Source organism: Schistocerca piceifrons, chromosome 6 (genome assembly GCF_021461385.2).
Source record: "Schistocerca piceifrons isolate TAMUIC-IGC-003096 chromosome 6, iqSchPice1.1, whole genome shotgun sequence".
Taxonomy (NCBI): Eukaryota; Metazoa; Arthropoda; class Insecta; order Orthoptera; family Acrididae; genus Schistocerca; species Schistocerca piceifrons.
Window position 1 is genome coordinate 538,776,195 of NC_060143.1, and position 25,894 is coordinate 538,802,088.

The 25,894-nt window shown below is 38.0% G+C and overlaps 1 protein-coding gene across 1 annotated transcript in view; it reads left to right on the forward strand.

Moving 5' to 3' along the window:
• LOC124803062 (exosome complex component RRP41) overlaps positions 1 to 17,103 on the forward strand; it is a 38,026-nt gene extending 20,923 nt beyond the window's left edge. Inside the window, exons 2-4 of the mRNA XM_047264190.1 lie at positions 8,495 to 8,701; positions 15,983 to 16,192; positions 16,800 to 17,103. Of these exons, the coding sequence (XP_047120146.1) occupies positions 8,495 to 8,701; positions 15,983 to 16,192; positions 16,800 to 16,976 (594 nt within the window). The 3' untranslated portion in view covers positions 16,977 to 17,103. The remainder of the gene's footprint in view (positions 1 to 8,494; positions 8,702 to 15,982; positions 16,193 to 16,799) is intronic.
• Positions 17,104 to 25,894: the final 8,791 nt, after the last annotated feature.

The window sequence follows — 25,894 nt, forward strand, 5'->3', positions numbered from 1 at the left end:
TTGCCATAAAATGCAAACTTCGTGATTTTCTTATCTCTTTGCAGTAAATTATATTCTGCAATATGAAAGCAGTTGCACATTTGTGCATATCCTGACCTTTTTTGGTGTTTTCGTTTTCTGCTACATGATCCTTTGATACCTTTTGTTATTTCACAGGTGCCATATTTCAGAGCCTTTGTTGGTGAAACCAGAGATGAATGCAGAAAGAAATTTACTTATAAATGCATTAAATTTAGAATTGCTTTATGCACATAATTCGAGCATATGCTTTGCAGATTTGTTTAGAAGGTATCTGTTTTGAGTTAATTTACTATTGTAATGGTTTTCGTAGCTGATATGTGATTTAGAGTTATCGTTCGTATGTTATGGTTAATTGGCCATCATGATCTGATAACCTGTTTTAAACTGCATGAAAACTAATTTTGCTGACTATGTTCTACACACAAATAAAACAGCCGCACCCCTCATCATGTCATCTCTTATGGATAAAATAAGCATGATCTTGCATACGAAAGTATCATCTATTAAGATACTACTGTCTTGCACAACTCTGGTGGCAAGTTTAAAACTGAAGTTAGACTGCAAGTGTTAAGTAAAAATTTTATATCACACTGTTGTTCAGACTCCTTCAAAAAATTTATATTGAAATCATCAAAAATGATAGTTTGCCTCCTTACGTAAGACAGATGATGTAATAATAATTTTTCTAAGGACTTCTGAAAATTTTCTAGTGGGTATTTGTAAACTGTAATAATTTAAATTGTGCTGTTATACAGTATGATTTCAGATGCCCATTTTCCCGTGGACTGTTCTGTGTAAAAACTGTTTGTGTCTGTGAATTTTTGTTTGATGGACACCAGGAGAGATTGGTTACTAGTGGAAGGAGGTAATTTAATTGCTCTTCTTAGTACTGGGAAGGAATGGACATGCCCAAGAATGTACCACACTGTTGTCCTTTCCTCCTGCCGGGGAAAGACCTGGCAGCAGGAATTCAGCTGCTGCCTTATCTGAATCTTAGAATGGCAGCACTGTAGTCTGTTGCAGTAAAAAACTATAGGTAGAGTCCATTGTTGATAACATGACTGTGCTGGTGGCATCTGTACAATTGTCTTTAATGTGCAAGCACTTACTAGGTACTTATCTACTTATTTGTTTATTTTTGTTTTGGTAAGGTGTTTGGTACTATTTGCAGAATATCATTTTGGACAGCTCCGTGCATAGGACTGGAAGGACCCCTTCAGTCCTCTAGGCTTCTTATGGTCCTGAAATGATTATGGACACATGGTGTACAGATCTGCTAGACCACTACAATAGGCCACAACGAGAAGACTATGGTTGGCTACAGGGGCATTTAGAATGAGATCCTTCTGTGGCTTCTGTGTTAAAACTGGCATGCCGCCTATTCCCATCTGTTCACAACTACTCTCAAAGTGACAAGTGTGCAAAATAGGCTGGCATCAATGTAGACTGTTACAGAATGAACACCTTGACTGAATGCTACCAAATTGATACTCCAGTATTTCCATGCCTGTGGTGTAAGTTGATTAAAATTTCATCCTTTTGTGAGCATATTTTTGATTCAGAAGAAAGCCATTCCTATTGATTATATGATGGCTGTTGGGTGTGTTTATTACTGGAACTGTCCTGCTGGAGAACACAATACAGCGTGCCCAGACGACATGCATGTGCTACTTATCACCATCGTTCAAACTTAAGAATGGTAGAATCATTGGTACAAGAGACATGGCAGCACAATACAGATACCACATACAGTTGGCTATAGTGTGATTACTACAGAATGGCTGGTGATGAGATGGACTCAGGATGACAGTGGAGCAAGTGGTGTAGGCACAGGTCCTTCCAGCTGGACTGTGCCACCAGAAAATTGTAGGATTGCTCAGCTAGCTCCAATGAATAGATGAGAACAGCTAGAATTGGGAGAGGTTCAGGCAGTGTATCACAACAAATAATTGGGAACACATTACTGGGTGCCATGTTGAGATCTCAAGTTTCGAAGTGTTATACAAGAAAACAGAGACTTGGATGGTATAGAGCCAGAGTCAGCTCGAACACTGAGTGGTATTTTGTGGTGTTCAGTGATGAGTTCAGCTTCTGTTTCTGGTGGTGAGATCAGTGCCAACGTGTCTGTATGCATCCTGGTGAAAAATCACAGGAAGCAGCAACTCTTGGGACCCGCACATCTCCAGCTCTTGGAATCATAATGTGGGGAGCTGTAGGCTATGACAACAGGACTGGTTTCGTAGCTTTCTGTGGCTGAATGTTTGCTAGAATGTGGCAAGAGAGGTGAACTCTGTTGCCACACTCTTCATGATTGGGATACCATGTTGCATATTCCAACAGGATAATGTAAGGCCACACTGCATTTCACATCAGACACCTTGAAAAATGTACAGATCCTTGACTATCTTGGTGCCACCATGCCCTCACCACTTATCTTAGAAGATAGGTCGATGAAAGGTGAACCTACATTTATGGCATTTGTTAGATTCTGAGAAATATTTTGACAATGGTGACTAGATGACTTTCTTTTTAAGTTCTAAAGACAGCAGGGATATAACACAGGGAGCAAAAGGTTATTTACAAACCAGACAGCACAGTTATGCGTCAAAGGACATGAAGTGGAAGCCGTAGTTGAGAAGGAAGTGAGACAGGATTGTAATCTACCCTAATCTGCACTGATGTCGTGAGCAGGCTACAACACACTGTTATTTTCAACATGTTGTAGGATCAGTATTACCTCACAGGTCCCTACATTTCATCGGAACCATGCACATCCAGTGCGCAATATTCTGCTTTCTTTACAATGCCCTGCAATCGCCACTTGGTGGCCCTCATTTTGGAAGAACTATAGTGGGTGCAGAAGTCGCCAATGTGTAAGGACGGTGACACTACAGATTCCAATGCCTTTGCAAAGCCTTTATTGTTATTTAGAACAGGGTCACACGGCGTCCATACTAAATCTACTGCACTGAGCTACATATTGGTGCTCTAGAGTTGGTGAAGCTTGACAACATGGTCGCGAGCACACCTTCACTTGTGCTTGTTTTAAGGAGCTTCTGCACATGTGCAACTGGCATCACATAATTGCCTTACAGGCTAAATACATACGGATTTGATAAACAATGTACATTGTTCAAGGCATGCACTGATAGCCCTCACCACTCTACTACAAGTTTACGTCAGTGCCACCAGGAGGTAGCACACTGCAGCAGACTTTTATCTGTGTTCGCCGTAAACACGGCTAGGTGGTAGCACACTCCACAGATATGCGAATTAACTCACCATATAGTAAAATTAGGTTGGACATCAGTTATAGTTATACTGATAGGAAAACCTATTTTTGTGGGATTCTGAGTGAGATGTAGTACATTAAGTTCTGGATGTTATCATGGAGTAATCCATTTGAGGTACTGAACACCAAACAGCACATCATCATTGACTGAAAGACTATACCATTTACTCATGCTTCTGACATCTATTGAACTTATGGTGGGTCAGGTTTTTCTATACTGTAGGCCCACATTGTACATAAATCTGAATATTCACAAAAAACTGTCTCACTGACTTCTGATATTCACTTAAATATGGGGGGACGAAGATGATGTGCTTTTGGCTCTTATGGCTCTTAGTGCCTCATTTGTATTCTAGTCAAGTAACCTTGTTGGTAGATAGTGCTACGTGAATTTAATCATTTCTGAAAATGGCAATTTATGTTTGGAGCTGATTGTCTACTGTGCAGGAATCAGCCTTCTGTGGAGTGTCAACATGAACTCTGTTGAACCTGTATTAAGCATTAACAGAAAAAAAAATTACCAGGAAAAGTTAGCCTTGAAGAAACTAGGGCACTCCAGACAAGATCCGATGTCTGAGGAAGTGGCGAAATCAAAAAAGTGTGACAACAAGTGAACATTTAACAAAGAAGTGTGTAACAACCATAAGTTGTAATGTGGGTGCAACATAAGAATGCCTGATTTTCAGCCCAGAAGTTAACTCTTTAACTAATACTTGAATTAGAGATCTTGAACATTTGTCCAAAAAAATAAAAATGCTAAAAAACTCCCACTTACACAAAAATGCAAAACAGAGAGTAGTGTTTATTTCGTTCTTACCATAGACTGTGGTTAGTTATGTAGAAACCAACCAAGTTCCACAAACAACAATTCTTCCTTTTGTCAGGCAAGTTACACATTTTATTATTATACACCTACGAGCTGCCACTGAGTTTTACTGTGGAAATTTTTCTTTCACCTAATTCTAATCATTATAATCTTCAGTGAAAAACTCAGAAGGGTATTTGTTCATTTTAGTGATTTAAAACTGAAAGAACATAATTTTTTGTATGTTGTTTCATTTCATGACAATTAGTTAGTGTACAGTAAATTATCTTCAGTTCAGTTGAAATACATCCATAACACTGAAAAAAGTGTTCATTTTTTTAAACAAGTTATCAAGGGAAACGTTGTGTCTGATCTGAAAGTATATAAGTGACTGGTGCTTTTGCTTGTACTAGAAGCAGGCAGACTCATTAAAATATGTTTGTAAGTAAGCCAGCAAACATCAGCGTATACTGGCCATGCATAAACTGAGGAATTTCCACTAGGTCTCATAAATTTGACCTTTGCCTCTGTATATGCTTCACTAATCTCTAAAATTCGACCAATTCACCATTAGTTATCGTAGATAGCTGCAATGAACATATCTTCATTGATAGTGACAGAGGCCATGTTCTGAAACCAACAGTGAACTTGTATGAATTTAGTAGATGATACTTTATCAGCAACCTGCTTTCATTCAGTGTTTTGGGTAAAAAATGATTCTTATGTCCCAGGAATCGTAGTACCAGTTTTATATTGTTTTTGCAACTTACTTGTGAGTATATTTTATCTCCTCTGATGTAACATAAAATGTAAACACATATTTTGATTGTGATATGGGTGATGCGAACTAGCTCTTGTGGTTAAACATGTAGCAGTATCATCAACTCTGTCAGTCATTTTTTCCATGACTGGTTAAAAAATGTTGGGCTGTGTGGTATTTGTTCAGTATATAGGTGAGAGCAGTTTTCTGAAAAACACAGAATGTGCTTGTATTGACTGGAGCCAATCGTTTACACAACACAACAACATTGACTTCATGCAATCATCTGTTTTATTGTACACAACAAAAGGATGAAGTGTAACATGAAGGTTCTGCCAGTAAAAGCCTTGTGGAACATCCTGAAGCAAATAGGTATAGTTTTCTGCAAAATCCACTATGATGATGCAGGAAGTATCAGGGAGTGTTCCCTTGCTTGATTTTGAGCTTAACAACTCTGAGTTTCGATGTGTAATGATGTTGTGTCAAGTTTAGGAGTTTTTGAACAAGAGTCTCGACAAATTCATTGATTGTCTTTTTTAATGTGGCCAATGTGGATTGTTATAGTTTGGATCAGTTGCTAGAAAATAATATTTTCAAAAACTTGTAAGGAGGCCCCCATTTTTTTCCATACTGCAAACAAGTTTTTGTAAAAGTTCAGTGTATGATTCTTGTGCAGTTGCAGCATGTATCATCGCTTTTATATTCTAGTGATAAATACATACACATTCATCATGCATTCCACAACTGTAACACATTCTTTTGGGCAGAGTTCACAAAACTTGGTTATACCAAGTTAGACCATGGGGCTTTGGACATAGACTAAAAGCAAAGACGTAGGCATGACGCTTGTGGGGGTCACACAAGCGGTGGTTTCAGTTATAACACTGGCCCCTTGCGCCACCTGAAATCATTCAGTTCTGTAGTGGGAAGGAGCTGCTGGGAGCTGCCCAGCTTGCCTTCCGCACATGTCTTTCCAGCCTTCTCTGGAAGGTTCCAGACACTGCCATTACACCTGCATAAGCAGAACATTGTGGTAGCCCTGGCAGTAAGTGGTATTAACTCTTCATGGCAATGATAGAAAAAAACTATTGAAAGCTAGTGTATTGTATTTGAAGTGATGCTGCTTGTAAACTGGGAACATTATTTTATTGTTAAATGCAATTTTATTAGAAGGATGTTTTTCTTTTAAAGCGAAGTACACATTTTTCGTATTACATCAAAGGAGACTTTTTGTTCTACACATTGTTTTGCAAGTTTTTGAAGGGAGTGATAGGCAAATTCTGTAATTGGCACAAATACAACTTATATCATCTTCATAGTAAAATGTCTGTACATGTGTTTCCACATCCTTACCTATTCTGTTTCCCACTTAATAGCTTTCTTTTGACAAAATGTCATCTTTTTTAGTAATACCCGTGATTTGTTCACTGTGTATTCATTGTGCTGAAATATGTCTGGATTTTTTCTTTAACCTGTGAAGTTGGTGCTAAGGTAAGAATCTGCAGAGTTTTTTTTTTAAACACAGCTTCTGACCCATTACCCTTGAAGTATTTGCTTTAAACTATGACAGTATGTGCGTTTAGCATTGCCGTGTTCTTCAGACATATTTTTTACTGGGACATGTAGCACATCTGCTGCTGTTTGATGGAATTTCAGTGCTAAGGGACAAGACTCAGATTGAATGTACTCTGGTTGCCTGTCTTGTGTCTTTTAGGTGACTCTACATGGTAAAATTTCAAATAATTCTTGACTTCCATTAAGTTTTTTAAGTGTTGTAGACGTATCATATTTATATTCTGTTCATTCAACTTCATTCATCCGTCCCTGGCAAAACTGAGCAGTGTGGCGCAGTAGTTAGCACACTGGACTCACATTCGGGAGGATGATAGTTCGAACCTGCATTCGACCATCCTGATTTAGGTTTTCTTTGATTTCCCTAAATTGGTTCAGGCAAATGGCAGGGTGGTTCCTTTGAAAGGGCACAGCATACTTCCTTCCCTAATCCAATGGGACTGATGACCTTGCTGTCTGGTCCCCTCCCCCAAATCACCCAACCCCACATCCGTCCCTGGCAATCTATTTAGTGTAGGAAATAGAATGACTGCACAGGACGTTGTACAACACTTAGTACCTGGGATAAGTCCAAGACTATTCCTTGTTGTAGTTAAAGAAACAACTTTAAAAATACCATAGCAGTTTTTTTTACCACACTCCTTTAGAGTCTCATGAAACTGTCTTGAAATGCTTCCAAAAAGAGCCATGGAGGGGAAGAAAAACTGTCAACATTTCACCGATACTTTAGTAATTCAGTGTCAGATAGATTCAGACTTGTCATGTCTATTAAATCAATCACTTTGCTACTGCTATTTGTTGCAGTAAAGGACTAGATGATTTAAACTTTTTTCTGATGCTCTAATCAGTCAAAGATGTATTACGAATAATCTGTAAAGAGAAGCAAGAAAGAGTTGATGACAAGTTTAAATGTGATCCCTAATACTTGGGTTATGGCAAAAAAGACCTTTAAATCTCGCATAGCAGAAATCTCTGTGTAGCATGCTCAGAGTAAGAAAAATTATAATAATGTTGCCAGTTCACAGTGGCTGCATCTCTCTCTCTCTCTCTCTCTCTCTCTCTCTCTCTCACACACACACACACACACACACACACACACACACTGCGAGTGCAGCCTGTGTTTGTGATTCTTGTTGTTTCATGTGTTGGTATGTAGCCGTTTGAGGTAAGTCATTACCATTTTATTAAAGAAGTTTGTGATCTAGCAAGAAAGAGAACACTGTGCTTCTCATTTTTATGTTGATCAGTATGGTAATAGGCATTAAGTAAAACAAAAATTAAGATACCGAAACTTATAATTTTGGTGAAGCAGCTTTAGAAATGACATTTATTGTAGATAGGAAATATGTACATGTATAACTTCAACATTTTAATAATTTTATAGTATAGATAATTCTTTTATCTTTCCAGTGAGAGCAAATTGAATGAAATTGGTTCAAAAATTAAAAAAAATTGTAGTGGCTACAAACTTTTAAGCCACTGTCTCTCTGTGGCAATTTGTGAAAAAGACTCACATTTTGAAATTGCCTTCTAACTGTAGTTCTGATTAAAATAGTGTGGAAAAAATATTTTAACATTCTTTCATTGTGTGTTATCTTAAACCAAATTTTCACAAACATCTTTGATTCGAGTGCAATGGCCACTGCATGATTTCATGTGAAATAATCCAGAGTGGACTGAATATTTTTATCTGAAATCATTGTTATGTTCATGCTGGCTAAATGTTTGTGTTCATACTGTTAGGTAGATCACTTATTGACTGAATTGGCATGGTACAGTGGTTGAGGGACCCTGGTAAGATGGGGCTACACCTTCCGCTCCGTGACAGGTCATGGCGAGCCTTGACTGGCTAACATCTAGTGTACTAATCAGAGCTGGAGGGTGGCTCTACTGGTCATGTGTCCAAATTAGTTCATGTTGTGTTTATTGGGTAACATATCAGAAATCTTAATAATAGGAGAACCAGTCTTGGATATTAAATATCCCGTTCCTTACATCCAGATAACTACAAAGGCAGTAAAATGTTTATTGTTTGACTTTCCAGATTCGAGGAAGCAAAACAAAAGCCATACATGACCAGGTGTATGTCAACTGCCAGTACAGTATGGCGACATTCAGCACTGGTGAACGTAAACGAAGGCCCAGAGGTGACAGAAAATCTCAAGAAATGACTCAACATCTGCGCCAGGCTCTGCAGGCGGCAATTAAAACAGAGCTCTACCCGCGGTCCCAGATTGATGTCTTTGTAGAGGTATACAGAAATGGGTATCCCATTTGTGATTGTGGTTGTTAGTGTTTTATTTTTTGTATTTACTCAGTGGTTTTAAACATTGCCATTGTGGAAAGTACTGTGCGCAGGCCACAAGACTATCTGGAAAACAGACAACTCTGGTGAGAAATAGGGATAAGCCTCAGAGAAGTTGCTATTGCTGGCAAACAGCAGCTGCTTCTCACTTAACCTGTTAGGGGGATCCTCTGTCCGCTTTGTTGTGGTCATGGATTTTGCAGTGGCGTACTTTTCATAGTAGGTGTTCCTTCTGCGACAGTAGCACTTGCAGAGAAGTGGCCAAAGTACTGAAGACGGGTGTCGATCCACATTACACAGTTGCTTCCTAATTTTTATAATGTGCTATTCACAGATAAAATAATGCATGTTTTATGTTTTCAGTTTTATTAAATCCGTTAATGTGGAATGTAAACTGTAACATTTTTTCTGTCATTTAAAAGGAATCAAATGGTACTGACTTACTCCAGCTACTCTCTTGCAGTTTAGGAAACAATGAGGGAAATTTATTGCCCAACGTTGTGTATAAACTGTTTAGAAATGTTTTGGGGATGTCCGTAAAAAGGTTTCAGTGTATTGATGATATTTTGAACATTTCTAAAACACATTTCTCATTTTCCACTAGATGAAAAACATTAAAATAAGTTTTGCAGTACATGTACATGCTGATATGTTGAACAGTTCCTACCTCATTCTCTCAAAACAGGCATTAAATATGTGGCACACTGAGGACACAGGTCAAATAATTGGATATGTGTTTGATTCTCCAGTTGTGGGACATGGAAAGTGTGAATAAAATCAATAACTTGTTGGATTAGTTTACCTTCACATAATCCGTTAATGTTTATTTTGCTGTTGCACCAACTTTTGGAATGAATTTTAAAATAAGATTGTCTGGGTAATGTACAGGTATACATAAATCTTGTGCTTGAATCTTTATTTAAATATTTATTTATTTATTTGCTTGATGCCAGCACAAGGATGGCTTTTACAAAATCATAAATAATAATGACATTAACAAAGTGCTACATATTACAATTATTGCATCTTATATCAATATTGTATATTTATTAGTTTATGGCTGACACACTGCTGGTTCATTTCACAAGCAGTGTTTTAAAATTCGTTGAATGAATATAAACATTTTTCTATCAGAAAAGGTTTTAATTTTGTATAAAAATCAATCTCCTTAGATATTTGTATAAATTATGGCAGTTTATTAAGCCAAATCAAACCATTAATGTATGGGCATCGATCTGTCCTTTTGAATTTTGTTCATGTTCAAAAGTAGTTGTATTTTGTTGTGGTGTTGTGATCATGTACATCACTGCACTTCACAACTTCAGTTCGTTGACTCATAAAAAAAAAAGTGAGATGCTGCTGTGTAGAGCAACGTAACCTGTTTGTAGGACCACACCATCTGAGGGCTAGAGACCCATAAGATTATTGCTGAGGTCCTTGCCCTCAGTGGTTGGTGGGTTGATGGCTGCCCAGGAGTGAAAGGCTGGTACTCCCTCCTGGACAGCGTTGGTAGTGGCATTGTATAAATTTAAACTCTTCCTTACCTTCCTGTTTCCTGATCTTAGAATGGAAAATTCAGGATGGAATGCAACAATATTGTGAAAATATAGTTGCTCTTCATCATATAGCTCAGATGCTGAGACGTAGGTAGGCACAACAAAAAAGACTGTCAGAAAGTGAGCTTTCGGCCAACAAGACCTTCATCGGAAATAGACAAAACACATACACACACTCTGGCTGCTGAGGCCAGGCTTTGTGACAGTCTTTATGTTGTGCCTGTCTGCGGCTCAGCATCTCCGCTATATGGTGAGTAGCAACTATCCTTTTCATAATATTGTTTTCTAGTCTTAACACATGAGTTGTTAATTTTAAGTGTTTCCGTTTCCTAATTAGTCTGAAGTTCGTTTTTGAAAGCTGCAGCTCTGTTAAAACTTAGTTAAAAAAATAAAAATCAAATAAACTTCATATTATGTATATGTACAATTTAATACTATGAAATTGTGGCCTGTCTTGGCCACTAGACAGCAGATCATTTGTACATGGCAGCAGATAAAATAATGAGAGGTTAACAGCTTTTTAGAAGTTTAGAAGAAAAGTCAATGTGGGCTGTGCTGCTATGTTACTGTGAGCAGCCTATGCAGGTCTGCAGTGTAAAGTGCTTTCCTGAACATCTTCTGGCGCTTTCATATTGATAATGCTACCAGACAAAAAATATTCCAGCGCGTATGTAGCATTTCGCTCGATAGAAGGCAGCACCAGCACCACCTGTGAAAACAGACAAATAATATGAAAACTACATTACAACTACTACATAACGAACTATCCACACAGATGAATGGTCACCAGTAAAGCTTTAGCCAAATGCCAACTTGTTGCACAGCATACAAGCTACCTGACATAATGTGGTAGAGTTCAGCTTCTTCAAAACATGTGCCATTTACGAGGAGAAGTCCCCGGCAGTGGAATGAACATTTTGAAACCATCTATATGGCGATCCAGGTTAAGGTTGCAAGTATTAACCTGGTGGGCCCTTGTTTGTGAGTAACTTAAGAAAACAAATTCTGAGCTTTCACACGATGTCTTACAGCTTTAAAAAAATAAACTGTATGTGGATTATTTACGTAGCATAATGGATATACAAGCCTCAAGTGCAAATGTTATGGGTTCAACTCTCATGAGGTGCTGTGAAATTCTTCATTTTTAACTCTTTATCAAAATGACTTTGATAATTATTTTTACTCAGTTCATTGGTTGAATGTAATTTATCATTTTTATTCCTTCGCCATGTCATTTTTATCATCATATTTTTCAGTTGCTCTGTTTTTCTTCCTACAATTCTTTCTGCACATAGAATGTTTGTCCATGTGATTTTAGTTAAACCCATTCGTTAACATCGATTTAATTTCTTCTGTTTCATCATCCTATATTTTCAACAATATTATTGCATTTATTATTCATTATTTCTGTTCCCCATTTGGCTTGAATTTAGTTTTGCTTATAATCTGTTCTTTCATTTAAATCTTCATCTGCATTATTTTTTCCATAGTGCAATAAGAATTTGTTTTAAATGTTTGTATGGTGATTGCCATCCAAGAAAACATACATCTTGTGAGGAAAATTATGTTTTTGACACCAAATGCACATATAAATAGATTTTCGTCTTTTGGTTTTTAACTGATACATTGGCATTCCCAAATGTTTGGATATTGTGATAGATAAATAAAAATAATTATATAATTAAATTCCCATACACAGAGATTCCAGCTGGAAAGAGTGTGCTAGGAAGAAAACACGAGAGCAATTGAAAAGTTATCATGGTCATTAAAATGACATAAAAAGGAATAAAAATTAAAAATGCACATTTAAACCCATTAACTGAATAAAAAATGACTTAAGTAATTTGGATAAAGATTAAAAAATAAAAAAAAAAATTGTAGCACCTTATGAGATTTAAACCTACAACCTCCTGCATATGAGGCATGTACTACAACCATTCCACTATGCTATGAGTCCTTGTAACATTTCTTTTCTAATGCTATAGGGCATCACATGAAATTCAATCCTCCCCTTCCCCCGCCGTCTTATTACTGGCAAATGGTTTCAAACAATCAGTCCTACTGCTGTGGACCTCTTCTTGTTAGATGCCCCCAAAGTCAGTGTCAGCTTTCCCTGTTAGATATCTTTTGCTCCTGCCCCCATGCTAGCTTCACACTCCTAGAACATTTCTACTCCACCTTATTTCACCTACTACATCTTCCTTTCCTCATCTCTTCTTCACTTTTTGATTTTCCTTCTTACCCCCTCTACTTTTGTCTCAGAATTTTGCTGGTGGTCCTTTTAATTGTTAAATACTTCACCTGCACATCTGCATGCACATGTGTGCATGAAACATATTAAGCTTAAATGCAAAATCTGTAAAGAAAACTTTGATTCACTCTCTCTAACTTTAACAAAACTTCCTTTCAGCCATTCCTTTTTTCCTTGGACTTTGTATGACTTGAGGCTGGGCCTGAATCATCTGAGCATTGATTTGTCTTGATATTGGTTTGCATTTCAGTTGCAGTATGCTCCTGTACTGTCCATTGTGGCATATACACAACTGAGGCAGCAAGTTGTGTGCACCATTGCAACAACCCTCATACAAAAGTAACAACCCACATACATAAGCAGCATATTTTCATTATACCATCGCAAGGAAGTGTTTCACTTAGAGCAAGAGATACTAGCTCTGGCTAATAGCAAAGAATGTGGTACATTAATGCAGATATTATGTGGCTAGGAACGTCACATGATTTTTTGCAGGTTGTTGTCGTGTAAGTTTTTTGCCATCTGATCTCTTGTTGCAAGAAGACTGGACTTTTATAAGTGACAGAATATACTGTTCAACTGCCTCCACAGCCAAACTGTTAGCATTGCTCCCTTCGGTGCAGAAGGATCCAGGTTCGATTCCCTGTGTCTTGTCAGATTTGATCTGAGTTAGGGAGGTCTAGAATGGGGACCACTCAGCCTTGTGGGACCAAATGAGGAGCTGCTTGAATAAAGCAGCATAGTGGGACCATTGCATTTTATCTACTGGTGATAATGGCTGGAAGCATTATCAACAAGCTGAACACATCCCACAATCATAGATTGCTCCTCACAGTGCCTTGTAAGCAGCAGTCGGAACAGGTCTAAGGCGTAATCTGTGAGTGATATTTATGTTTTTAATATTGTAGTATGGGTGTCTGTGCAAAGTGTCCATAAGCTGCAGATGACCGGATCCTTATCCTGAGTTTTATTTTTTCCCGTCCTGGACTTTGCAATACCATGATAAAATTCTTAGCTTAAAAGTCACATTTATTCTTCTACATGTATTTTCCCCACAACACTTAATTTATTATTTGTGCATTTAATGTTTTGCCTCAACATCGTTACAAAACGCCTAAGAAATTGATTAAGTTAAGCTATCTCAGAAATGCAGCTGTTTGCCAACAGTATCTTGTTGCTAATGTGCATCATCTTAAAATGATTTAGTTTTCTTTCCTGACAAGTTGAACTATGTCAATTTTCTAAGTTTCCTAACCGGGTGAGTTAATCATAATCGCTCACATTATTATCAGCTCACCTGGCAAAAACCTAAAATATTAAATAACTACTTACTTCTAGGTTGTTTTTTTATGGTAGGCAAGTACAGGGAAACTTAATATCTGGTTTCTAAATTATTAAGCTCCCTTCTTTTCCATTTCAGAAAGCTCAGAATTACATATATACATTTGATTACTCACACACCCTCTCTGATGTATCTGTTGCTGATAATCTACATGCTCTGCAAGAAGTGGTATTGGAAGCTGCATGTACAGTGAAATCATTTGCAGACAAAGAAGCAACCATGCATGTTTTGTCCAAAAATTGACAATTGCTGCTGCACATTTTCTGAACAACAAAACATGCTACAACTTGTGATACGACTGGAGCATCAATGCAATGCTCCAGGAGACAAGAATGTTCTCCATTTTTTGCAACCAGCCATTCACATACCCTTCTTAACACTCTGAGCCATGATTCAAAGCTTTTGCAACATCGGTGGTTTCATCCTTCAGGCACTTGTACTTAAAACCGAAAAGCATGAAATAGTGGATTGTGGCGGAACCACTGGCGCTCAAAGGATTAAGATTGTAGTACCTACGGTAATATTTTGGTTGAGGTATGGAAATGACTTGCTCAATCAGAGATGTGACAATTGCTTTTCTGTCACCTCAATGGCTTTGTAAGATTGAAATGTACATCTAAAAAGTTTTTCACTAGACAAAGATAACATGGGCTCTGAGGTAATGCTCTTCTTTGAAAATAATCATCTTGTAAAGCAATGCATTAGTCAGACGACTTCTCAAACATAGCCTCATTTTTTAATTTTAGAGGGCCTTGGTCTTTCCAGATTGTAGCTATAAATTAGGCTCTGTGTGCTATACATTGCCTCAGAAACTAGCCCAAAAAATACACTCAAAACAGGACCACTTCTAAGCATCTGCAGTGAATGTTGATGCAGGTTGGAGTTGGTGTCAGACGTCCACTCTGACCAACCCTAGATTAGCTCATACTCAGTCAGTTTACCTGTAGAACAAGGTGCATATTATTGTGTACTCATATGAGTGAGAACGTTGTCCCACATTGATGAACGCACTGGTGCGCTACATATACTGCGCATTTATGCTGCTAGTGTGTTCCAGTTTCACTTCTATGAAGGACTGGATTACACAGATGCCATTAGGGGTAAACACTGTGTAGTCAGCTTAGTGGCTTTGGGTGGTTTTTAAGGGACTTATGACACTAGTATACTAGTAAAATTCAGCACCTGTAATTTTTACCCCAGCATTTATCCACAGACTTCCAAAATGATGTACTTTTAACAAAGGTGAATAGGGGCTGTGCAACAACAGGAGGTTTGAGGTAACATGGGTGTTGTCATCAGTCTCACTTGATTCAACCTTTTCCTAAGCCTTTCAGGGACATCTTTGTAAAACATTTGGTTGACAGTTTGTCCTGGAAGAACAGATTCTGTATGTACGATACCACTATTGTCAAAAAACCAAATCAGCGTTTCCAGAATGAGATTTTCACTCTGCAGCAGTGTGTGCGCTGATATGAAACTTCCTGGGAGATAAAAACTGTGTGCCGGACTGAGAATTTGAACTCGGGACCTTTGCCTTTCGCGGGCAAGTGCTCTACCAACTTAGCTACCCAAGCACGACTCACGCCCCCTCCTCACGGGCAAAGGTCCCGAGTTCGAGTCTCAGTCCAGCACACAGTTTTGATCTGCCAGGAAGTTTCAAATCAGCGTTGTTTTAATCTGTGATTTGCTCATTTGTTCAGTCGAGGAGATGTCTCAGTGTGCCACTCCTCACTTTACCGCTTTGTCTCAGGATCACATTCTAAAATCCAGGCTTCATCATCTGTGATTACACAACTAGGGGTTCCGCGCACGTGTGTGTGTGTGTGTGTGTGTGTGTGTGTGTGTGTGTGTGTGTGTGTGCGTGTGCGTGTGTGTGTGAGAGAGAGAGAGAGAGAGAGAGAGAGAGAGAGAGATAGCACTGGAAAACGAGTATTCATGCAAAAATTAATCACATCTGTTCTGTTACATGTGACTGTGCACCAAACATCAGTTAGCTTTGCCTGTCCTCATTTTTATGGATTGTTTGCATCCAGGAGTTTCTGCTATTTTAATATTTTCTATAAGTATTCGTTTTTCAGGTTCTGCAGGCTGACGGTGGAAACTACTGTGTTTGTGTTAATGCAGCTACTCTTGCATTAATTGATGCTGGTATTCCCATGAAGGAGTACATGATATCTTGCTCAGCCACTCTAGCGAGTAACAATAAACCAATGGTTGACATAAGCCACGTGGAAGAAATTTCTGGTGGATGTAATCTTACAATTGCAGCTTTGCCAATATCTGGCCAGGTAAAAGTCTTTGCTTTCATATTCTGAGTATTGCATTCTTGAAAAGGAAGAAAAGTTTCCTTCTAGAGTTAAGCATTCATGAAAAACAGCAGTATTTATTTATTTTATCTTCGTATTGTCCAACTGGTATCGTGTAGCATTTTCAGTTCTTCTTTATTTCTTTGCTGTTTCCTTTGTTTTGCAGTACTCCTTCATCTTCTCCACACATTGTCTTTTCTTTTTTTCATATTTTTACTTAGTCTTTACATTTTCTGCCTTGTAAGCCTCCTAAATTTAGTATTTTATTCTTTCTGTTATTTCCAGTTCCCTGATATTGATCTTTTCAGTCATTTTCTGATCTCTATAATCTGTGGTGTTGTGGACTTCTTTCTCTAGAAATACAATATTATTTGTTTCATTAGCATGTTTTCATTCATTTGTTAGAGATGCCCAAAGGAGATTAACCTCCTTCTGATATTTTCTGTATAGACCTGTTTTGGTAGATATCCTCATTTTCAGTAGTAATAATAATAATAATAATCCGTTTGTGTTTGTAGTCCATTTTCAGTATATCTAGCACTTTTATTTGTTGTAGTTCAGTAACGGCACCTTGTTTTTTTAATTTCAGATAGCTGTAATGGAGATGTCACAGAGGTTTCATATTGACAGTTTCCATGAAGTGGTAGAGTGTGCACTGGAGGGATGTCGTGAAATCCATCGGATTTTGAATGCACAAGTAATTGAACATGTACAAACTGCTGGTGTTGCATCCAACTGGGGAATGAAGTCCGCAAATGAACTGTGATTTCACTTTTACTTAAAAACAATAACTTTGAACTTGTCTGTGGATTCTAAATTATGTTGTGGCAACAAGTATTGAGAGTACCATATTTTGATACTATAAAACTATTTCATTGTGTCTACAACCCTTATTTTGTGATAAGATTCTTGCAATTCCAAACCTGTTGTGAATGAGATCCTTCCCCCGTCTTCCTTGATAACTGCAACTATCTGATCATTATACATGTACAAAAAGTGGGGGGAGGGGGGGGGGGGAGAGAGAGATCCTGTATGTTGTGAATTGCCAAGGTGAATAAAGCCATTACATCCTGTACACTATGCTGGAGAGGCATTTAAATTGTATGTTAGGAACTATGTACGAGGGTTGTTTTTTAAGTAAGGGCCGTTTTTATTTTTTAAAAAAAATACAAATACTTTTGTAAAAAAAAACTTTTATTTTCTGATTCTACACACTTTTACCTGTTTTTCTACATAGTTGCCTTGTTTATTTAAGCACTTTTCATACTGTACAACTAAGTTTTTAATTCCCTCTTCAAAGAATTCGGCCGCCTGCTCCGACAGCCAAGAGTTCACGGCCGCTTTCACTTCATCGTTGTCATTGAAGCGCTGCCTGCCAAGATGGTGTTTCAGGTACCGGAAAAGGTGAAAATTGCTAGGAGCAAGGTCGGGGCTGTATGGTGCGTGGTCCAAAACTTCCCAGCCAAAAGAATCGATCAAATCCCGAGTATTTTGAGAGGTGTGAGGCCTAGCGTCATCGTGCAGGAGCAAAACTCCTTTTGTCAGCATGCCGCGCCTTTTGTTTTGAATTGCTGTGTGGAGCTTCTTTAGAGTTGCACAGTAGGCATCTGAGTTGATTGTCGTTCCTCATGGCATAAAGTCCACTAGCAAAACACCGCGCTGGTCCCAGAACACAGTTGCCATAATCTTGCGCTTTGACAGCGTCTGTTTGGCTTTGGCCTTGACGGGTGAGGTTGTGTGTCACCATTCCATTGATTGTCACTTGCTTTCGGGAGTGATATGGGATACCCATGTTTCATCTGCAGTGACAATTTGGCTCAACATGTCATCCCCTTCTTCCTCGTAACGAATCAAAAAGTCCAATGAAGTGGCAAATCTCTTCCCTTTGTGGTCCTCTGTGAGGAGTCTGGGTACCCACCGAGAACACAGTTTCTTAAAGTTTAGGTTTTCAGACACAATTTTGTACAAAACCGATCTTGAAACTTGTGGAAATTCCAAAGAAAGAGTGGAAATTGTGAATCTTCTGTCCTCACGAATCTTTGTTTCGACTGCAGCCACCACATCATCAGTGATCACAGAGGGCCGGCCTAAGCGTTCTTCGTCATGGACGTTTTGACGGCCATTTTTAAACTCTCTAACCCATTGACGCACTTTACCTTCACTCATTGCATTCAAGCCATAAACTTCTGTTAACTGACGATGAATTTCTGCAGCTGATAGGTTTCTTGCGGTCAAAAAAGTATCACTGACCATATCTCACACGCAGTGGGCGATTCAATAATCATAAACATTATAAAGTAGCACAGCGATGCGTACACGCCAGCTACAGAGCTGCAACTTGCATCTGTGTGAACGGGAAGGATGCCGGCAAGTGGCGTGGTGCCTTGTTGTGGCGTCCACACGAACTACGGGACTGTACGCGCGAACGGCCCTTACTTAAAAAACAACCCTCGTACATTCACTAAAGGTTCACTACAGTAATTGAAATTGGCTCCACTGTTTTTCTTGTTATACATAAATGATCTGTCATTGTATATCCAAGAGTAATTTCATACAGCAGGTATTATAACCATGCCAAATGGAGTAATTTCAACACTTGAAAATACAGATATTTATTTATTTAAAGTTATAACTGGTTCTTTCCAAGTGGACTGTCGCAGAATTTGAATAAAACACAATAAATGCAATTAAGTATTGGACAAAGTGTGACCACACCATTAGAAATAATGCACAAGTATAAATCTATAAAAGAAAGAATATTCTGAATTTCTATATTTTTTAATTGATAAGAATGTGAACTGGAAGTCACATGTTATAGATCTTAAATTCCTTGCTCTGTAACTGTATGTTATATGATATCAGATTTTGGAGGTGAGAAGATCATTCACTAATGTCTCGTGCTATCATTTTCTTGAGTAACTCATCATTAAGGAGAAAAGGTCTTCATTGCAAAAGAGCGTGTAATAAGGGTAATATGTAAGCATATAATAAGGGTAATATGTGGTGTCCACTGTAGAATCTCTTGTAGACAGCTCTATAAACAGTTGCATGTACACAACAGTCTCACAGTACATTTACCCCCTTATTAAGTTTGTTGTCAGTAGTGAATTACACTCTATAATAAGAGTAACGTTAATAAATATATTGCTAGGAGAAGAGTTTCACTACCCATCACACAGACAGGAATATGGTATTCACTCATAAATAAATCTGAGCACCTATAAGTGATGTAAAGAATTTAACCTTTAACTGCTGAGGTACGGCCTGTGAGACTGCAATTCAGACGTAAGTACTGTGGAGGAGAGAGCCAAGAATTCTGAAAATGAAGAAATTTATTACAGCAGCAGTCATTCAGAAATGGATGTTTCAGAAGTTTCATCATCTGATGAGAGGTAGACCTGGATCCTGTAGAAATAACCTCAAGAAGTTTTTATGGCAAAACATGTAGAAGTGTTCAAAGAATGCACTGAACAGAGCAGTTAGAACTCCTTCACATAATATTATCATCAAGTTACCCCCTTCAAAGTTGCCCAGAAATGAAAAGCATTACCCTTTTTTCATTTGGTGTAAGCTAATGGATAATGAAATGATCTGAAATTTTAAAATGAACAAATAAAAAAAGTAGTTGTTATAAAAATAAAATCTCAAATGAAAATCGCCTTGAACTCACTGAATTAGACTCAATAGCTGAGAGTATCTTTTCGTATATTGTTCTATTCGGCAGTGATCAGATGCCACTGCACTGCTTACAATACATCAATGCAGCAGATGAGTGAAAGTGTATTAAGTGAAAAGCTTGCAGCTGTAGTGCGTATATTTGAAAAATTTATTTCTAAGTCCCAAAGCCTGTACAATTTTGAAGAAAGTGCTACTGTAGATGAAATGTTGGTGCATTTTCGAGGCTGTTCTTATTTTGTTGCCTAAGTGTCACAAAAACCTGCCAAATACAGCATCAAAATTATGAGTATGAGAGCGATAGTAAAACCAATCACTTCTACAGTGGGTACATTTATTGTGGAAAATGTTCCAGTAACCAAAATTTATCATCAGAAGAAAAGAAATTTTTGGTACCAACTCAGTCTGCTTATGTGAACCAGTTTACGGTTCTCGTTACAGTGTTATTGCTGACAATTTGTCAATGCGCTGCTCCATTCTGATGAGGCAGGCAGGCATACACTTAAGCCTGAAATTATTGCCTATTATAACTCCACAAGGGGGGGGGGGGGGGGGGAGATCGTAGATGAGCTGGACAAGAAATGCGCAGTTTACTCTACAAGTCGGCCATTGGCAATTTTCTATAGAATGTTAGATTGAATGGAGTAAATGCATATGTGCTGTACAACACTCAATTTACCAAGCCAACAGAAAGAGGAATTTTTCTAAAAATATTAGGACATACTTTAGCATTTTCTCAGGTGCATTGGTGTGCTGTAAACAACAGGTTGCCATGGAAACTAAGAGCGACAGTCACCCGAGTTCTTGGACCCAACGCATCTTAAAAACAAGCTCCAGCCCTTGAAAAATGAGGCAAAAACAGATGAACGTGCTACACCTGCCTATCAAAACTGAAGAGAAAAACTGCTTATACCTGTAACATAAGCAAAAAGCCTATTTATCTACAGTGTGCTCCATTTGAATGCAAAAACTGCAGCTAATGGTGTGCTAGTGCAATTTTTTAATTGTATGATCAAAATATCTGATTTATATGTTATATTACTGAGAATTTCTTATAATTTAACATTTCAAAGAATGATTTGTAATATAAACAAATTTTGTTCCCAAAAAACATGCTTTATAAATAAATTAATATTCCTTTTAGTTTTTATGTATTCATTTGAAATAGTTAAAAATGCAAAATTAAATAACATATAATATTGATGCTTGTTCGACGACTACAATACAGAGCTCTCAGAGACCGTGCTGTAGCATAACAAGATCGGCACATCATCAGTTAGTTATTGAATATTAAAATTATGGCAAAGCACAAACTGAAACCGTGTTTTTTTTTTTGTGTGTGTGTGTGTGTGTGTGTGTGTGTGTGTGTGTGTGTGTGTGTGTGTGTGTGTGTTTACTTCAGCATAAAATGCACTCTGCAGGTAAATAAAAAATACAATAAAAAAAGCAATAATATAAGTGGTGAGCAAGTTGCGATATTTTCGATAGAGATGATGTACTATGATTGTAAAACTGACTCATTTCATATCATAGCAAGAGGTCACATATATGATCCACTAGACACGCAAGCAACTAATTAAATAACTTACTAAACTGGGCTGTCACACTTTTTTCCATACAAGCTTTTGACCCTGCACTATATGATGACTGTACACCTGAGACTCAATGCCACCTGGGAAATTTATGGGCATGTTGACATGGCAAGAAAAGTGTGCAAGTGAAACAGAAATGAATAGAAACTGTTACAGCAATGATATGGACCACAAATGGGGAAATTTACTGACATATGCAATTTTAACAAAGAGCAGACTGATATGAGCCAGCACCTGGGAATGAGCATCTCAGAAACATGAAGATGGTTAGCAGTTTGCGTGTTACTGTCTTGAGTATCCATGCAAAGTGGATGAATGTCAGTGAAACAACAAGCAGGTGACAAGAAGTGGAATGCTCGTGCCCCATTAGAGAATGGGAAAGTCAGGGGAATGGTCACTCTGTAAAGTGGCAAACTGTGGCATATCTAACAACTGTGTTCGATGCTGAGGCACAAGTGTTTCAGAGGACATAGTTCAGCACACATTGTTGAACACGGGGCTCTGCGAGAGAGAATTTCTACTTGTTTTCATGTTGATCCAACATCATTGTCAGTTACGTTTGCAAGGGATTTGTATCAGCAAGATTGTGGATATGCCAGCATTCAAGTGAATGTCTGCTCAAAGCCCGCACCTTGCCACAGATGCAGACCAGTGAGGGTGGGGACATTCCCTGGGCTTCCGTGGGACCTATGGTAGTAACCAAAGGCACCATGACAACAGCTGTGGATTACCTGAACATTATTGTGGACCAACTGAATCCCTTCGTGTTCAATCATTTCGCTGATGGTGATTGCATCTTCCAGTAGGACAACTGTCCCTTTCACAAGAGCAGAATAATGCTACAGTGGTCTGAGGAGTATGATTGTGAAATCGCTTTGATATTTTGGCCACAAAATTCACCTAATCTGTGATGCTATCGGGTACCCACTCTGCACCCACAAACCACCAGCCCTTAATTTATGGGCATTGCACGATCAGAGCACACACACCCGGTTCCACACACCAGCTGAAACCTACCAAGGACTCAAGGAATTCAAAGTGTGCAGAATCACTGCTGTAGTGTGTTCCAAACAACGCTCTTAAGTAGTTGATCATAATGTTTTGGGTTTATTAAATTACAGTTTTATCAATACTACCTCTGTTTTCTCATTGAGCAGAAAGGGGTTTCATTCCCAGTCTGTTTGTCCAGTGCATTGTCATTTTACCCATTTTACTGTCCAGTGATCAGGAGTGCTGTGCTTGCCTTTGGCCTTACATCTGAAATACGAGCACATTCTAGACACCCACCTATGCTGTGCTGCAATTATGGTATTTATTGCAATATTTCTCAGTCCCCCCCCTGCATTCAGCAGGTCAGTGTATGTAAGAACATACAATGGAAAACAATGTATGCAAGAAAAGAATTCATTTACTGTAAATGGTAATAGGCAGGCAAAACAGAATACCGTTTTCTAAAACCTGAAATTGAAAGGTAGTGCAAACTGACAAAGCAGGAATGACTAGATGAGCAATGGAAGGCTGCAGAAGCATGCTTGGCTGTGAGAAATATAGATGCTGTCTACAAGAGAGTTAGAGACATCTTTGGAGAAAATAGAAGTACTGTATCGAGTATCAAAGGCTCGGATGGCTATCCAGTACTAAGCAACAGAGGGAAAGCTGGGAGGAATGTATGTAACAGCTAAGTATACAAGGGATTGTATTATAGAAAGGGAAGAGGAAGTGGATCAACATGAGCTGGTGGATGTGATATTGCGAGAATGATTTGACAGAGCTCTGTAAGTCCCCTATATTAGATGACATTCTCACAGAATTATTGATGTCCTTGGGAGAGCCAGCCATGACAAAACTATTCCACTTGAATGCAGGATAATCGTAGATAGATGCAATACCCTCAGACTTCAGGAAGGATGTAGTAGTTCCTATTCTGAAGAAGACAGGTGCTGAGAGGTGTGAATATTATGGAATTGTCAGTGTAACAAGTTGTAGTTGCAAATTATTGATGTGAATTATTTACAGAAGAATGAAAAAACTAGTCTTCAGGATTATTAGTTTGGGTTCCAGAGAAATGTACGGACACAAAGCCATACTGTCCCAACAACTTATCTTAGAAGACAAAGAGAAAAAAGGCTTACCTACATTTTTAACATTTATAGCTTCAGAGAAAGCTTTTGATGATTTTGATTGGAATATGCATTTGGAAATCTGAAAGTAGCAGGGGTAAAATACAGACAGCAAAAAGTTATAGGTGACTTATACAGAAGCAAGATTACAGTTAATGTGGTTTGAAAGGCATGGAAGGGAACCAGTGGTTGTGACTGGATATAGCTCCAACCCAGTGTTATTCATCTGTACGTTCAGCAAACAGTTAAGGGGAAAAAGAAGAAATTTGGAAATGCAATTAAAATTTGGGGAGAAGAAGTAGTAAAAACTTTGCAGTTGCCAATGATATTATAATTCTGTTACAGGCAGCAGAAGGCTTTGAAGAGCAATTGGATGGAATGATAGTGTCTCATAAAGGGCTGTAAGATGAATATCAACAAAAGTAAAATACGTGTAATGGAATATAGACGAATAAAATCAGGCGCTACTGATAGATTAGGAAATGAGGCATATAGGGACAGTTGTATAAACATTGGTGACTGGGGGTCAATTTTGATCTTAGCTCAGAAACTTAACTCTTTTCAGGACTCCACTCTATTGTATAACACTATACTTGGATTTGAAGGGGGTTCAGAGCTGATGTAAATTAGCATGAGAGTTGCTTGGCAGCAAGGCTAAAATCATCTACCAACATGACTATCACACATTGACCGCACATGTTAATCACACATTATTGATACACACTATCTATAGCAGAATGCCAAATTATAAGAATTGCAAGGCCCATCCTACAGAAAGAGAACAACAGTAGTGGCCTGGCAGTTAACTCAAAAATATGTATTCGTGCTTTGCAAAATATTAGTTTTAGATGATGATATTCTTCATTTATTCTTTATGGTTGGGCTTCGTAGTCTGGTGGTGAAATGTGTAGTTTGAAACATTTTTGTAACACAATACATTCAAGAAATCTCAAAACCAAGATTAACTTCTCATAGCTGCAGTTTAAAAATGTAAAATTTTGCAGATGCCATTGTGTTCACTTTGTGACTGAAACCCAGTATTGCACAATTATGTGGCAATTATTGAGTGAAAATAATTGTGCTTTACAACTTCTCAAAACATAAAAAATCATCTGAAGTGACATGGCATGGCACAGAAGCCAATTTCATCACATTGTGTTCCTGAATACGATCTTGTTTACTTTGCATTCTTTGAATTGCATTGTAAATATGATGCTCGTATTCTGCTTAATTTTTTCTCACATCCGCAATATACTATTGGTTGGAGTAAGTGATTCCATATTTGTTTTTGTTTCATATAAAATATTACACACTATTCTGTGGACCCATGTCTCTTTTATTACTACTTACAAAGTCGTGTAACCTGCTCAAGTTAAATTTATTGTAAGTACTTATATTGCTTATATTCTGTGTTATTTTTGTTTGCATTTGTTTTTCATACATCCATTGAATGGAGGCCTCCGAAATTTTGAGCAAAAGGATGATTCTAGAACATAGGTTTCTGCTAAACTGTATTATTTGCAATACCTGTTAATAACATGTGAACACATTTGCATAATTACTGTTGCAGTTTTAGCTTTTGCAAGGAAGAATGGTCTAGTCACTAAAACTGCAAAGCATACTCATTTATATCTTCATGCACACTCTTCAAATGACTGTGATATGCAAGGCACTCAGTGGCAAGAAGCAACACCATTCATAACAGAATTATTTACTCATTACATGACAAGATGTAATAAAGCTGGATACCAGTTCTGACAAAATCTGTTAACATGGAGTTCTCCTTTGAATGTGAGAAAGTACAGAAAATGGATACAAACAAAAATACAGCAGAATACAATGCATTTAAACTGAGCAGTTCACACATGGATTCATAAGCAGTAAGAAATATACACAAATCCGCAGAACACTATGTAATGAAAACAGCTTCTTTTATATGAAATGAAAACAAATATGGCATCATATACTCTACCCAATATTATGGATGCGAACAGAAATTGAGCAGAATACGAGCAAAGTGCTTACAATGCAATTGAGACTGAAATATACGCAATAAATCATAATCAGATACACTGTGTGATGAAACCAGCTTCTGTTCACTACAAAACACAAACAAATGTGAAAGGCTCTAACCATCCCAATAAGAAAATGAGATGGTGGATTGATAAATTCACAGGACTCCAAGTAGCCTGGCAGTGAACCAAGATTGTGCTCCTATAAGCCCCCAAAATTTATTATCGAAGGTTCCATGTTATAAAAATGGAGGAAAGTAAGCTGAAGAAGGTGCTGTCATAAAA